This window comes from Mytilus californianus, unplaced genomic scaffold (genome assembly GCF_021869535.1).
Source record: "Mytilus californianus isolate M0D057914Y unplaced genomic scaffold, xbMytCali1.0.p SCAF_2, whole genome shotgun sequence".
NCBI lineage: Eukaryota > Metazoa > Mollusca > Bivalvia > Mytilida > Mytilidae > Mytilus > Mytilus californianus.
In genome coordinates, this window is record NW_026262668.1 from 73,369,914 (window position 1) to 73,388,004 (window position 18,091).

The window sequence follows — 18,091 nt, forward strand, 5'->3', positions numbered from 1 at the left end:
GTATTCTGTAGATACATGTAATGAGATACATAGAGTTGATTGAATTTATATTAAAATGTTTCAGATTCCTTAGCCAGTAGTAGTTTACCTGTCAATGACACTCCCCAGAAACCTGAAAGTTCAAAAGAAGGTAAGAATTACCATCAACACACAGGTATAAATAGAAATTAGAACTTTTCATATTATATTTTTCTCCAGAATAAATTAGATGTCTCTTTTTAACACTCGAAGAAGTACATATTGCAATCGGAAAATCTGTAATATAATTGAGTAAAACTGGTCAAATAAATTGTGATAAATCTTTCTTTCTCTCCACACAATAATGGAGCAGTGGTAACTGGTAAAAAAAAAGTGGTAAATCGTTCTTTCTCTCCACACGATAAAGGAGCAGAGGTACCATGTTTTTGTCCATCCTTTAGCCAATAGGTCTGTCAATCCTTATGTATTTGCACAGTTTGTCAGATCGCCTTCAAGTATAAAGTACCTTTTAATGTAAAAAAAACTGCAGATTAGATTTACCATCAGAAGACTAAGAAATGGCTTACCATTTTTGGGGAGGGTAAATTTATCTAACAGTTGATTTAAAGTCGATGGAGTAAATTAGCTTAATACATTTCACTAAGATTCTTAAATTTTATTTTGTCATGAATATTCAAAGCTGAAGGCATTTTGAAAACCATGAGTGCATTCCAAATATTTTTGTGGAATAACCATCATCTTATAATCTTAAGACGATGAAATGCCAAGCCAATTAATACGTAACATGTTCGGAATTACCAAACATAAAAGGGCCGGTTCGGAATTACCAAACATAAAAGGGCCGAAAACAAAACACAAATTTTTTCAACTTCACCTGAGGGAGTTCAATGTTAAATTTTAGCAAAATTAATAGCAAAGTTTTTTAATGGTAAAATTTTCTCAGAATATTTTTTATAACACTACAACTTTCCTTGTCTTTGACTTGCTCTATAATTTCTTGTATAAAAACAACCCAAAAATATAGAGGTATATGTTCCATGTACCTAATGAATCAAGACAATCTTTTCGCATTGTTCATGTAATTTGTTCACAGGATTATGCCTATAGAAAAATTGCAAATAAAATACATTTGAAAAAAATAATTGACAAGATATCCTGAAATATGGATAATTACTGTAATTATATAACAATAAATAATTATCCTTTGATATACATGTACAATAATAATTGAAATTTGATATATTATTTATGAGCTATCTTCTTTGAAATGAACATCTTCATATGCCAGTTTCAGCTATATGACGTATTATAATAGATTTCACATGGCATGATACTGCTTTCATCTCACTAGAAAATTACAGCTGAAGTTTTGTGTTTATAGTTTTAACATATATTTTTCTATCTTGAAAATCTGTAAATAATTTAAAAGTTGAATACTGTGTTTTAGAAAATTTATATGAAATGAAAGCAAGACACCATTCCGCAATTTATGCAAAATGTGATGATCCTTGCTTTCATTTTGAATAAATTAGAATTCAATTGAATTCTAAAGTAAAACTGACCAATATATATAATCCATTCATGCAATGGCAATCTTTTAACTGCCAAAATTTCTTGGACATGAACAAATATGGGAACTAAAATTGAAACATAAAAATTATAATGCATGCATAATGCATTGCATTTTAGTGATAAAAATACAAGTACATGTAGTAGATTTGCTTTTATTAAAGGCATAAGGGCTTCTGTCTATGAAAGTCCCTTGATTGAAAGGTGTGACAGTATTAAATTCATTGTTTGTTGATTTGATTTTTATACTAAGATGGCATCTTGTCCTTTCAGAAACATCAGATGACATATTAGAAAAGTATAGACCAAAGCCAGCCAGTAACATTTCAAATTCAGGCGAAGCTAGCCAAGTGGAGGCACCACAACCAACAAAACGTCCATCAATTAAAGAAGAAACAAGTAGTCAACCGTACTATGATCCAAATAACCTAGAAAACTGTGTTTTATTTTTAGATGCTAAACGTAAACTACGTTTAGTGTTGAGTAACTGTGACTGTGATATAGGACAAAATGTTTTAGATTTTGGTTTTTCGTATGTTCCTTCTAGTCCTAAAGAAATTGATACTCATAGAGACAATAATGAGCTGTTATTATTACTACGGAGTCAGTTAGCAGAGGCTATTAATTTACAGAACAAAGAGTCAATAGCCCAGCTACATGAAGCCATTAGATGTATTAAAATGTTTGATTCAAAAGGGTATGTAGGATAAGATTAAGGATGTTTGCTCCTCTTGTTTTTGACTTTTTTCAGATTTTCAGAATCCTCTGATTTTATCCATGTATTGCTATTAAAAAAAATGCCCGCTAACCCCTACTTTTCTTTTTATAATTTTATTACATATAGTTTAAAAAGCCATATTTGAAAATCTTTTAAAATCCTTGTTATTTTTTCATAGTTTTTGAAACAAAAAGCGACCAATGTTAAAAGTATGAAAAATCTAGAGAGAATCATTTCCCGCCAAATTTTCGATGGCTGTTATCTCGAAAACAAGCACACGGACCCTTAATTTTTTTCTGCTTTTTTAGGTCCTTTATTTATATACTATCATTTTGGAACAGTCTTTTAAAAAGCTTGTTATTTTAAAACAGAGTAGCAAACATCCTTAAGGAATAGTTTGTGGTAAAACTAAATGTGAACAGCAACCTTACCCCCAAAATATCAGAATTATATTAAATCAATTGGAAAAGACATCTCGGAGCAGAGTATTTTGATGGGTAATATTGTTATAATAGAATATTGATATAAGATGTCACACCAAGGCAGTCTTGGGGGGGGGGTTCTGTAGATTTCCCCTAGAATGCATCAGGTTGAAAAGTCTTTACCAAATATTTAAGATATAATAACTATTTAAGAAATAATTCATTCATGTCATGCTCTATGGTCATTTTAACAAGGGTACTATTGGATATATATGTGGGTATAATATACTTATAAATATCTTTATATTGCACTTCAGCAAGGTATTTAATATTGACATATATAATGCCTACCCATATTAAAAAGTCAGCCATTTTGATTCGATTAAGCTAAAATGTTTTAGAAAATTAATCATTTACAATTAAAAATGTATACATTCAGACCTACTTTTTAAGCTTAAAAGATTTGTTTGAATTCCTATAGAGAAACATCTACAGAAAATTGCCTGTGTTGTTCAAAATACAACTGACATTGTAGATTCAATTGTGACATCAAGCATGTGTACCCCATGTTTAGTTCGAATCAGAACATGGCTTGTTTTACAAAGTGTTTGAAGAGCGTCATATTAGAATATCGGACAGATTTATATTTTTCCAAAGGATATACAATAAAGGCATTAGATGGGATCCTGGTTCCAGGAGTTTTGTCCATTGAGAAAATATATTTGTTTTTCTCATGATGTATTTATAGAAGGGAAGACCCAAATTTTACATATTCTCTTCTACTTATATCCACATTATTTTTTTACTCAAGAAAATAAATTGCTTGTAAAATTAGTTGGTTTGGCGTATTTAATGATAGAACTTGTCCATTTGAAAACTTGTTAAACCTGAATGATATTTAGTGTAACATGCAATATTATGTCTACATTTCAGGTGTAAGAAGTTGGTAAATGCTTTGAAAGATGAATACCAGACAAGAACAGCATATATATCTTATTTAATAAGATGTCAGCAAGGCCTCTTGGCTACTCAGTCTTATGTACAACGCTTGTTAAGTCGCGTACAAAGGTAAATATAGTTAGAAATATACTTGAGAGGGCTATATAGTACTGTTTAGAAGCCTATAAATATATTCTTAATATGTCAAAATTGAAAAAGCTAGGAAAAAAAACAAACAAAAATCAAATAAACTAGAGTTGTCAGAAAAATAGATATTAAGGTCAAGTTACAGTAAATGGGCAATTTCACAGATTTTGCTAAAATTTTGCATACAACTTTGGCTCATTGAGCTATAACTGAAAATTGAAAAAATAATGTATTTATCTCTTTTATCATCTGAAATATTACTGATTGAATTCTTTCAAAATAGGTGAACATTTGTATAGAAAGCACATAAAATCGGTGAAAAAAATTCTTAAATTTGTCATAAAATTATCAATCTCTAATTTCTAATACATAGATTTTTCTTGAAAAACTATATGTTGTTGATACAAAAGTTTCTGTTTTTATGATGTAAAATAACGATAGGGTCACTTAGCTACTTATTTTTATAGTATACATCATTCAAAATGGTGTTCTATGTGAAAAAATACCACAAAACGTCATAATAATCATAGCATCATCGCGTTGAAGGCCGTAAAACATTAATTGTTGACGTTTTTCACTACCATCTAGGTAACAGATTAATTATTAGACAAAAAACGAAGTCGGTGACCATATGATTACTTTATATCATTAAAATGGTTTATTTATGTATCAACAACATATAGTTTTTTAATAAACAATTATTTTAGTAAGTGATTCAAGTATTTCCTGATTAATGATGATCTTAATTTATACACGACCTTGATCCAGCAGGGTTATGTAAGGGTCTGAGTGTTCATCCATTTTTCCATCAAACTTATATGGTTTTGGAATTAAAAAAGAAATTATGATTGAATCATGAATATGTTACCTGTTTGTATATACAGTGATAAAGTCATTGGAACAATGTTCTTGTTTATTGCAAGTAAATTATTAATCTCACTATCGTTTGAATTTATTTCAGAGACAAAACTGTGTGCAATAAGCATCTAGTGAATGTATGTGTAAGACTGTTTATTGAAACAAAGGAAGGTTATGTCGTCAATTTTATACAAGATTTCCAGAAATTAACAGTCTCAGATGAAAAGGTATGATTGCTTCACTAAAATGTTTTACATCAATAACTACTTATCTATTATCAATGTTTTCTTGCAAGTGGTCAGTTCTATTTAAATTATTATTTTATAATGGCTTTTCCAGGAATATATATAGTTAGGAAAGATATCATTCTTTACATTAAGCATAGATGGCATGTGAGCATTTTCAGTTAGGAAACAAAAAATAATTTAGGAATAAGCCATACAAACTGATAGTGTCCATGTACAATAAGTGAAGCAAATATTGACATTGAAGGAGTAGAATATTGGATACATTGGACTTTAGAAGCTGGAAATTTCTAGAAAAAATGAGAAATGCTTAAATGTTCATCACTATTGGCTAGCATAAAAAATGACTGAAAATTTACAGAAAAATGACATATATGATCTGTAGAGTAATCAGCACAATTAAGAATGTATAGCAATTTGATAAAAGAGCATCATTAACCTTGAAAACATTTGATTTCATAAGAACCTTTACACATTTGAAAGATTTAGTCAATATTAGAAAGTGGATAACCTTTTAATTGACTTAACAGGCTAATATATATATATTCACTTGCTGTAGTTGTGTTTTTGTTTAACTATTACAGACTGATTTGGTAGAAAGATTCTTACAATTTCTGTATCAACAAATGACCAATAATCCTATATGGCAAGGTCAGTACATAAATATCATGTATATATTTATGTTTTCAAAATTTCAGTTACCATTTGAGTAAGCTTGTTAATTTATTTGCTGTCTATTGAGTTTAAGACAAAAGCATATAATGTTAAGAATCATCATTTTCTGAATGCAATGCATAGAGGGATAACAGGAACTACCAAAAATATTGGACAGCAAAGACAACACCAACCAATAACACCTGACTCCTCTGAAAAAATAGACGACCTAGACCAATAACAACAAACAAGAAATGTTCCATATAGCCTGCCTTGTACATACATAATTTGTTGGGATTAAACCAGTTTAACGTATTCACGACCCCCCCCCCCCCCCCCCCCCCCCCAAAAAAAAATAAAAAATACGCTGGCAAGCTTCCAGCAGATGACCACTAACTGGAACAAGGAAATAAAAGACTGATCATAATATGGAAAGCAAAGTCAAAACGTACTGGCTAAGGAAGCTAGCTGTTGATTGTTAATGAATACTGCCACTCAAGAAAGCGAATTCAGAAACAACTTTCCTAACAGGTTTCATAAAGTCTCATAAAAAAAAAGTCTAGAAAATCAGTTGGTATAAAATAGCACACTCTACTTAAATGATACTTATATTATGGAAAAGAAAACACTCCTCTTGAACTGTGCTCATTGCCTGAAGCTATGATATACAGGCACCGAATTATGGCATTTAAAATTGAAAAAAAGATAATCATATATACAATACAAATTAAAATTTCTTTTGTGCTAAGTACCACACATTTAGTTACTTGTATTAAAAATATTTTTGGATTTATTTTGTTTCTGATAAATGACTGACAATTTATTCCAGCATCAACAGAAAACCAAATGGACGATGCCAGGTTATCTATAGAAAGATATATTATGAGTAGGATATACACACATGCTATGTTCCCTAATGGTGATGGTGATATATTGAGAGATCAGTGAGTCAATCTTATATTATTATCATTGACTTTTTTTTATTAAATCTGTTAGTATTAAGTGAACAATGATTTACAATATTTTTGATGTATCAACACATTTTTGTTCAATTTTTTATACCAACACTCTAGGAGTGGGGGCTGTATTGCAATCACTTTGTCCCTCCTTCCTTTCTTCTGTCTGTTAGTACAACAAATATTATTGTCACGTTTTTCTCATTAACCACTAAACAGAATTACTTTAAATTTGTTTAGCAGCTTGACAGGGATAAGTTGGAATGTATGAGCTTTTTTTTTTTTTGCAATCTGTCGGATACCTTTTTCCCGTTTGCTGATTTTATCAGTATGTTGAATGAACAAGAATTATTCATCACACATTTCTTCTATACTTCTGAACAGAATATCTCCATATTTGGTTAGCATCTCAACAGTGATGAGTTGTAGCTTATTTATGGTTTTGGGGTTTGTCATGCACCTACTTCCTATTTCCCTATACTTTAAACTACGAGTGGGGATGTGATTAGCAGGTCAGTGCATGCATTCTTGTTAAACCTGTGTTTTTATCTTTTTCTTGTCTGTTTTAAAGTACTTTGACCATTGGGATGACTAAATCTATTGTTATCATGTTTTAAAACATCAATTTAAAGCTGAATATAATGGTTCATTTGTTTAGCAATTTTGGATAGTTTACACAAAACCTTTACTTTCAGATTATATATATGAATTTGCTTTAAAATGAGTTAGAATAAAACAAAATATTAATTAATGTGATTAAAGGAGACATTTAAACCTTTAAACTTTGAAATATGAGGTTTACCAAGCATTTTTAAATTTTGGTATTAGTAAATACTGTAGTAAAGTGGTAGAATCTGTTTTTTCAATGATTAAAAAAATATGCTGATAAGTTTTGAATAGATATGACAGAAATTACACACATTAAATTTAATCAGCCTGTGGCATATCAAAATTTATCAGAACTGGTTTAAATGCATATAGAACCAAGAAATCATATATAAAAGCAGCACAAGCAAAATTCCTAAAACATGTGTATTAAAATTGGTAAACCATTTATTTTTCAGGATTCTCCACCAGCACATAAAGAAGTTAGCCCAAATTATAACACCAAATCACAAACATTTACAGATTCCAAAAATGTATCAGTTTGAATGTCCATGGACAGCAGCACAAAGAGAAATCTATATGATAAATGCTTACAAGGTTTGTTTATGACAATAGGTTGTTTTTGATAGACGTAATTTGAGTTAGAGTTATTTACCTTTTCCACCATGTTGGAGGTTGACAGGATCAAATTCTTTCTGAAATCAACAAAATTCAACTTATTATACTGGTTTGTAGACTAAAGTTGTTTTCCTAACAATTTAATATGATTAAGCCTTGTAAAGTTGTATAATTCATCAAATAAATCAACCAGTTTGCCCTCCAACATAGATGCCAAGGCAAATAACTCCAATTGAAATTACTCTATATTGAAAATTATCTACAGGAGTAATTTTTTGTTATTATGCCCCCGCCGTAGCGGTAGGGGCATTAAGTTTTAGCCTTGTTTAAAATAATTTTAAATAATTACACTTAATTATACCTTTTCCTAGCTGATCTTTCACATTTTTTGTTGTGCTGTGATCAGTTCCATGATGTATTTCTGTCTCCCATTGTTTTGTGGTACCACACTGTTACACAACATGGAGCAGATATTATTTTAATGAAGATACAACATGATTAGACCATGCAATGATTAATAAACCCAGTTTATATTGACAAATGATTATGTAGCTGTAATTAGAAAGACAGTATATCTTTGATGTACATGTATTTAGCTCTCATAAAGCATTTTACTCCATTTACTCCAAACTAATCATAAAGCGTTTTACTCCATTTACTCATCACAAAACCAGAAACTATGCATTTCATAACGTTTTGTTTGCTGGAGAACAGCAGTTAAAGGCTGTTCAATTGATCTTGGTTATATCTTAGTATTTCATGTGATTTTTGTCACATTTAAATCAACCCTATTTTCCTATTTTTATATTGAACCATGCAAATATATCATTCATTTGTGATATATTTTTGGTCAGCAGCTTGATAGTGATGAGTTGTAAAGTTCAAGCACTTTTAGGATCTGTCAGATAACTATTTCCTCTTTGCCATTATTTTGAATGTATCAATATTTTTAATATTTATCCAATACTATATATAGCCACTGAACAGAATTAATTCATATTTGGTCAGCATCTCATCAATGGGGAGTTGAAACCTGTGTGCACTTTTCAGATATGTCAGACACTTATTTTCTGTTTTCTGATACTTTGAATTACTAGGGGGTATGCATAGCACAACAACGTGTGCATTCTTGTGTATTTGTTAAAATTTAGTTTCTTTCTCTAACCCTGTCTGTCTCTCTTTCTCTTCCAGTGCTATAAAAAGTGATTTTCAAATTAAGAAATAAATTTTATTTTTTATTAGACACCAAAAGACAAGCTGAAATGTGTCCATAGATGTTCCACAACTATAATGAACTTATTGAGTATGGCAAATGATAAAAGTGTTCCAGCAGCTGATGAATTCATGCCCGTCTTAATTTTCGTTATTATCAAAGCTAATCCACCATGCCTCTTATCCACGGTTCAATATGTCAACAGTTTCTACGGTAACAGATTACAAGGAGAAGAACAGTACTGGTGGATGCAGTTTTCGTCTGTTGTAGAATACATCAAAACCATGGATTATTCAGATTAACCAAATGTTTATATTTTTATTAATAAATGTATTATTTATTTATTCATTGTGAGCATGTGTCAGATTTATGTTTTGCTATAGAATTTTATTTTATTGGTTAAAATGGGTGTTATAGAAGAGGGCATGTAAAAGTTCTCATGTTTTATGTTTGACTGTTGCTTAATTGTATAAGAAATGTTATTATGTTTTTGACTTGTTTAATTATTTATTTGTCAACAAGAATTTGTTTTTCATCCCATATTTCATATCAACAGATTTCTGACCTTGGGGAAGCTTACAGGCTGTAATGGCATGAATGGATAGCACTAGTTGATAATTATTTATATCAAATAGAGATTAGTTATTATACAATTCTGCATTCTTTAATTCTAGGGCTGTTCCAGAATTAAACGCATGGGGGCACTTTTTTTCTTAGACCCCAACCACCCATAAAATAAAGTTATCATTTAACTTATATAATTCTTACAAACTCTTACACAAAATGCAACCACCCACAAATTGTTGGTTTGAATGCCTCCCATCCCCTTAAATGTACAATTTATATGTAGATTTTGGCAAAATTAGATGAGCTAAGGCCTTACCCAAAAAGATATGTTACCCACGTTAACCTCTTTGTAAAAGACATCTTGTAGAAAAAAAATATTTGGTTAAGGCCTTTGCTCATATCTAAATATTGATTTCAAGATTCAAAATGAGGATATTTTTTGGCAGTTTTCGCCGTGTTCCTTTAAGATACATTACATAAATGCTTGAAGTTTGAAGCCCTAATGCAAATTTATTGGACAGAATTCAGATATATAAAAACTGATAACTGGCAGATAAATGTCTTATGATTTGAAGGAAGTTTTTTGACAGATTGATAATAATCTGTTAAAATGCAGAGCATGTGTTGTATCATATGATTTGAAACTAAGGATCTGCACAACAGTTTCAACAAGCTCCTGTTTTCACACTTCATGCTTACCTTGGGGTAAAAAAAATCATAAAATTTTGCAAGGATGGGCAGCATGAAAAAATTGTTTCAAGGTGTATCAAGATTGTTTTTTCTCAGATTGTTAGAATCATACAGTATTAATCTCTTTGTTTATTATAAATTTATTTTTTAGTTTTTATGGTGTAACCTCAGGTTATATACCAAGACTGCAAATTACAAATAAAACTATTTGAAATTTATCTTTTCTTTTGAATTCAATCTAGGGTTTTGCTTACGTATTTTAACAGTTAACAGTTTTATATATTGAATTCACTTGATATATATTGATACAGTAACTTTGTCATGGAATAAAATTTCCTTTATAACATTAGTTTTAAACTGAAGAAATGTTCTGGAATATTATTCCCACTGGAAGAAATATTGCAGTATTTGTTCCTAACGGAATAAAGGCTATAGCATATTTATTCCAACAGGAATAGATATTATATTATTGTTTATAACAAAATTTCCAGAGGAATCTGTAAGTAGGAACAAATGTAAGTTGACAACTACACACAAATATATCATAACAAGCAGGACTATTTTTTGTTGCTGGTATATATTTTTCATATAATTAGTACAGTTCTAGAATTCTGTCTTCTTGTTTTAAGACTAAAACTGTTATATAAATTGAAATTAGAATTTATCTGTAGAAATCATTTTAAACAATAGTTTGAATTGTTACCAGAAATTTACATTTTCTTCATAATCTATTAAAATGTACTAGAGGACCAAAGATGTGATAAAAGCTAATAAAATGTTTTTTAACATATTTTTGGTTGCTGGTATATATTTTTCATACAATTAGTACAGTTCTAGAATTCTGTCTTCTTGTTTTAAGACTAAAACTGTTATATAAATTGAAATTAGAATTTATCTGTAGAAATCATTTTAAACAACAGTTTGAATTGTTACCAAAAATTTGTATTTTCTTCATAATCTATTAAAATGTACAAGAGGACCAAAGATGTGATAAAAGCTAATAAAATCCATATTTTCATTGTTCAGTTAGCTTTAAAGTAGTTAGGTTTATCTTCTTTTTTGTTTGTTAAAATGTATATTTTTTTAAATATAGAAATTTAAATGTTTTTGTGTTGCCACAGTTAAGGAAAAAATGGCCAACATTATTCAATTTTAGCATGATTGTTTAGAGATTGAAATAAGAAGGTTTGCACATGGTACAGTTGAGTAAAACAAGTCTATATTATTAACTATAAGCATAATTTTGATAAGTATTCCACAGATGGAAATGACAGGGTTTGCATAGACCTTATTGCTATTTGTTTGCCATTACTGGAAGTCACAGTCATTCCCATAAGAATTTGACGTCACAAGCGGGAATGTCTGATGCCACAAAATAAAAGTGAATGTTGTATGACGTCAATAGATCAAGTGTTGCAAATTCTTGGGTCAAGTGACGAAAGTGTCCAAATAATGATCAGGTGTATTGTGTCACAGCGAAAATAAGCTAAATTTTGTGAATTAAAACAAGCTTCAAGGATTGACAGGGTTTGAAATGTTTTACAATTCAGTAAAATAATCCAACATTTTTCGATTAAAACAAGGTTTTTTTCAGGATTGAAATAACTTTGTTTGTTGTTATATTCAGCAAAATAAGTCAGCAGGATTGATATGTAAATCTTTTTTTTTTATCAGCATTGAAGACAATAGTTAAATCAACTAGCCTAACTACTTGTTGTTTCCCATTCATTTCAAACAAACTTTTCTAAAAAAGGGGTAGGAAAAACTTCCCCATCAGTTATTTCACAAAAATGGTAATATTTGAAAGTGAACAATGTTAAAATTCAAGGTGTTACAGCCTCACATGTTTACTTTAAGATTAAGAACAACATTTTGTCATGTTTATGAGTATGCGTATTTAATCAAATAAAAAATTCATACAGATGGCATTCAGCTGTTACAAATTTTTAGCATTAAACTATCTAAAAAAGCAAATTTAAAGGTTTTTTACAAAATAAAACAGAAAATCTGTGTATTGATGTGTTGTCTCTCTTGTACAAATAAATTCATTATGGTTCAAAATGGCCTTCAATGCTAAATTTTACATACCTGCAAAATATTTGCTATTTTCATCAAAATTGTCTTCAGCAGTAAAGGATTTTATAAATATTTTGAATAAAATTACAAAATCTTTTCAGTATAAAATATTTACTTCAAAATCTTGTTCCACTTTGTTTCATAAAATTTCCAGTTTTAATCTAATGAATAAAACAAATGCAGGTAAATGCTGCCATATGTCTGTGTTGCAGAGGTTAAATTCTGTAGTCTAAATTTGAGCATTTTAAAAAATAACAAAACTGTAAGGATTTCTTTTTTTTTCTATTTCTAGTTCTTTGGTAACTAGTTTGCCGAAAAATCCTTGAATTTGCATTCATTATTTCATAGAATACCCAAGAGTTTTTGGGTGGAACTCAAAACAAACTTTTATTTGAAATACATTGTGTTGAATGCAGATGTGTTTATGCAGAAAAGTAGAAAAAAAACTTAAAATACCCCCAAAAAATGCAATTAAGAAACTTTCTCTTAATTTTCTTAATATTTTCAACCTATTAAAGTAGTCATTTATACTAAAATAAAAACCTCCATGACTTCTTTTTCCTTCATTGAACTGACCGTCTTGTTTGTGGATTCATCATGTATTTTCCATCATATTACACAATTGTACTGCATCTATTTTCTTATGAAAAAAAGAATTTAGGAATTTTACATTAAACATCTACTTTACGGCCTTTGTTGAATTATATCTAGATGTTGATAATTATAAAAAAAAGATTATTGTTTTTTGCATCTACTTTAATTAATGATATATGAAGGTGCTGTGATTTAATTATAAATAAAAAGTATGTGCTTGTACATGCAGGTTGTTTGTTTTTCTGTGCTTGTACACACAGGTTGTTTGTTTTTCTGAGCTTGTACACTTAGGTTGTTTGTTTTTCTGTTCTTGTACACGCAGGTTGTTTGTTTTTCTGTGCTTGTACACGCAGGTTGTTTGTTTTTCTGTGCTTGTACACACAGGTTGTTTGTTTTTCTGAGCTTGTACACTTAGGTTGTTTGTTTTTCTTTGGCCATATTATAATAAGTGTCTGTCATTTAGTAGGTATTTGAAGAGTCAGTCAGTTGCAGCTATGTTTCTGTTGCTTCCTTATGGCTGTTATTATTATACTCCTGTCCATTCGTCCAACAAGTATTTCCTTTGCACTTATCTCAAGTTCTACTGAACAGAATTACTTCATATTTCATAGCAGATTGATAGAGAAAATTTGTCACTTTTAAGCCCTTTCTGATCTGTCAGACACCTTCTTTCTGTTTGCAGATACCTTGAATTTTCCATATGTTGAATGAACTTTTAATTTTTCTTCACACTAATCTCAAGGAACTACCTAAAAGAGTCACTTCATATTAATTCAGTGATGAATTGTAATGTTTGTGTGATTTTTATATCATCCAAGACCAGAGTTTTATGGTATATTTTTGTCTGTCCGTCCGTCAGCACCTTGTACAATAACTCAAATTTGCTTAATCCAATTTTCATGTAATTTTAATACAACATTAGGATTGATGGGAGAAAGCTTCCTTTCAATTGAAATTTTTTTTATGCCCTCGCCGTAGCGGAGGGGGCATTAAGTTTTACCCTTGTCCGTCTGTACGTCCGTCTGTACATCCCAAAATTGGTTTCCGTTCTCTAACTTTAGTTTGCCTCAACCAAATGTTATGAAACTTATACACAATGCTTATTACTACAAAACACAGATCAAGTTTCAATTTTGGTGGCATCACTTTTACCGTTCTAGAGTTATGCCCCTTTACAAATGGAAAAAATTGCTGAACTATTCGTTTCTGTTCTCTAACTTAAGTTTGCCTCAACTAAATGTTATGAAACTTATACACAATGCTAATTACCACAAAACTCAGATCAAGTACAAATTTGGGTATTGTCACTTTTACAGTTCTTGAGTTATGTCCCTTTATGACGTTATATGCAAGCTGGGGCATCATCTGTGTCCCATGGACACATTCCCCATTTATTTGCTTTGTCATTCAAGAGTTAAGGGACTTTAACCGTTAGAATTGAGGCAATTTTTATGCCTTGATTGATTTCCTCAAAACTGCATTATTGTTGGGATTGATAAAAGGAAACTCCCTTTGTTTTTTTTTAATTTTCTGGTTTGTTGTTCAAGAGTTACAGGACTTTAATTGTCAGAATCATTCAGATAAATTCTCATGTTGTACCATACCTTGAGTTTGCTTGCATTGATTTACCTGAAACTTAACATAATTGTTGGAAATGGTGAACAAATCACCTTTTGATTTTAAAAGAAATCTGATATTTCATTCCAGAGGACTTTGACAGTCAAATAAATAAAAAAATTTTTTTTTAATTTCATGCACTAGGTTTAGTATGCTTGGATCTAATTACTACAAACTTAACACGGTTGTTGGGATTGGTAATTGTAGACTCGCTTTGATTTTGAAAATTTTATGGTTTGTTATTCCAGAGATTTGGGACTTTTAACAGTCATACTTGACACAATATTTATACACCTAAGGGCATCTCATGCATGTTTTTCTACATAGCCATTTCATTTGCTTCTGATTAAGTGCCTTCTAAATATCCCATCTTATTCTTGCAACAATTTAAAAATGCACAATAAGGATGTATCATGCGCTCTTGGCACAGCTACATATTGGACCTGTCCGACACCTACTTCCTGTTTCTAATACATAGAATAATCAGTGGGGGAATGCTTAGAATGACACTGCATGCATTCTTGTTTTAATTCAGGTTAGAAAACAGACTCTACTGGTATAATATATATTATTTTTAGCCTTAGGTATGTCAAGTCAATTGTAGGTTTAGATAACCCTCTTCATAGTCTCAGATATGACTAATATAAATATACATAGCTCAAGAGAGGAGGCCCAACAGTTTCGTTACTGCATGCTTAACTTTTTCATATCAAGTGATATGATTTCAGCATCTCTCATCCGTTGAAATATGGTAAGGGAGCTACTATTTTATGGAGATGGTAGGATGAAGAATTTTGTCTTGCATTTTATTTTAGTTGTAATCTCTGTCCTGCCTTTTTATTTTTCACTCTATTCGGTCCTGCCTTTTTTTTATTAGTTTATCATGACTTTTTTTTACATAAATTGTCATCTTGCCTTTTTTTTTTTTTTTGCCAAGTTGCTCATCCTGCCTTTTTTTTTACCTCAAAACTCCTGTCCTGCCTTTTTTCAAATTTCATCCTGGATACCTTAAACCTTGTATACAAATGTCTTATGTTCTGGATACTTCATACCTTGTATACAGATGTCTTATGTTCTGGTACCTCATACCTTGTATACAAATGTCTTATGTTCTGGATACCTCATACCTTGTATACAAATGTCTTATGTTCTGGATACCTCATACCTTGTATACAAATGTCTTATGTTCTGGTACCTCATACCTTGTATACAAATGTCTGATGTTCTGGATACCTTAAACCTTGTATACAGATGCCTTATGTTCTGGATACCTCATACCTTGTATACAGATGCCTTATGTTCTCGATACCTCGTACCTTGTATACAGATGCCTTATGTTCTGGTACCTCATACCTTGTATACAAATGTCTTATGTTCTGGATACCTCATACCTTGTATACAAATGTCTTATGTTCTGGATACCTCATACCTTGTATACAAATGTCTTATGTTCTGGTACCTCATACCTTGTATACAAATGTCTTATGTTCTGGATACCTCATACCTTGTATACAAATGTCTTATGTTCTGGATACTCATACCTTGTATACAGATGCCTTATGTTCTGGTACCTCATACCTTGTATACAAATGTCTTATGTTCTGGATACCTCATACCTTGTGTACAGATGCATTATGTTCTGGTACCTCATACCTTGTATACAAATGTCTTATGTTCTGGATACCTTAAACCTTGTATACAGATGCTTTATGTTCTGGATACCTCATACCTTGTATATAAATGTCTTATGTTCTGGATACCTCATACCTTGTATACAGATGCCTTATGTTCTGGTACCTCATACCTTGTATACAAATGTCTTATGTTCTGGATACCTTAAACCTTGTATACAGATGCCTTATGTTCTGGATACCTCATACCTTGTATACAAATGTCTTATGTTCTGGATACCTCATACCTTATATACTGATGCCTTATGTTCTGGATACCTCATACCTTGTATACAAAAGTCTTATGTTCTGGATACCTCATACCTTGTATACAAATGTCTTATGTTCTGGATACCTCATACCTTGTATACAAATGTCTTATGTTCTGGATACCTCATACCTTGTATACAAATGTCTTATGTTCTGGATACTCATACCTTGTGTACAGATGTCTTATGTTCTGGATACCTCATACCTTGTATACAAATGTCTTATGTTCTGGAGACTTCATACCTTGTATACAGATGCCTTATGTTCTGGATACCTCGTACCTTGTATACAGATGACTAATGTTCTGGATAACTCAAACCTTGTATACAAATGTCTTATGTTCTGGATACCTCATACCTTGTATACAAATGTCTTATGTTCTGGATACCTCATACCTTGTATACAGATGTCTTATGTTCTGGATACCTAAAACCTTGTATACAGATGCCTTATGTTCTGTATACCTTAAACTTTGTATACAAATGTCTTATGTTCTGGATACCTCATGCCTTGTATACAGATGCCTAATGGTCTGGATACCTCATACCTTGTATACAGATGCCTTATGTTCTGGATATCCATATCTTGTATACAAATAACTTATGTTCTGGATACCGCGTACCTTATATACAGATGTCTTATGTTCTGATTATCTCGTAGATTGTATACAAATAACCTATGTTCTGAGTGCCTCATACCTTGTATACAGATGACTTATGTTCTGGATACCTTAAACCTTGTGTACAGATGCCTAATGTTCTGGATACCTTAAACCTTGTATACAGATGCCTAATGTTCTGGATACTTCATACCTTGTATAGATGCCATATGTTCTGGAAACTTCATACCTTATATACAGATGCCTTATGTTCTGGATACCTCGTACCTTGTATACAGATGCCTTATGTTGTGGATACCTCATACCTTGTATACAGATGCCTTATGTTGTGGATACCTCATACCTTGTATACAGATGCCTTATGTTGTGGATACCTCGTACCTTGTATACAGATGCCTTATGTTGTGGATACCTCATACCTTGTGTACAGATGCCTTATGTTGTGGATACCTCATACCTTGTGTACAGATGCCTTATGTTGTGGATACCTCATACCTTGTATACAGATGCCTTATGTTGTGGATACCTCGTACCTTGTATACAGATGCCTTATGTTGTGGATACCTCATACCTTGTATACAGATGCCTTATGTTCTTGATACCTCATACCTTGTATACAGATGCCTAATGTTCGGGATACCCCATACCTAGTATAGAGATGCCTTATTTTTTGGATACTTGATACCTTGTATACAAATGTCTTATGTTCTGGATACCTCATACATTGTATACAGATGTCTTATGTTCTGGTACCGTATTGCTTGTATACAGATACATAATGTTCTGGATACCTCATACCTTGTATACAGATGCATTATGTTCTGGATACCTCATACCTTGTATACAGATGCCTTATGTTCTGGATACCTCATGCCTTGTATACAGATGTATTATGTTGTAAAGATTCTGTCTATCATATGTCTATTGTCCTTGACCACATTTTTATTGTTGACAACGAAATTTGTTATCACATAAAATTTTTCACTAATTATGAATAATAGAAAAACTATATGTTGTTTTATTTTATTTATTTGCGTTAGACAGGGTTCGCATGACTTTGACTT

At 31.1% G+C, this 18,091-nt stretch overlaps 1 protein-coding gene across 1 annotated transcript in view; it reads left to right on the forward strand.

Moving 5' to 3' along the window:
* The window catches only part of LOC127728026 (GTPase-activating protein and VPS9 domain-containing protein 1-like), a 61,416-nt gene extending 48,343 nt beyond the window's left edge, over positions 1–13,073 (forward strand). Inside the window, exons 13-20 of the mRNA XM_052235175.1 lie at positions 65–130; positions 1,822–2,245; positions 3,622–3,756; positions 4,736–4,859; positions 5,462–5,528; positions 6,361–6,475; positions 7,552–7,690; positions 8,954–13,073. Of these exons, the coding sequence (XP_052091135.1) occupies positions 65–130; positions 1,822–2,245; positions 3,622–3,756; positions 4,736–4,859; positions 5,462–5,528; positions 6,361–6,475; positions 7,552–7,690; positions 8,954–9,226 (1,343 nt within the window). The 3' untranslated portion in view covers positions 9,227–13,073. The remainder of the gene's footprint in view (positions 1–64; positions 131–1,821; positions 2,246–3,621; positions 3,757–4,735; positions 4,860–5,461; positions 5,529–6,360; positions 6,476–7,551; positions 7,691–8,953) is intronic.
* The last annotated feature ends 5,018 nt before the right edge of the window (positions 13,074–18,091 follow it).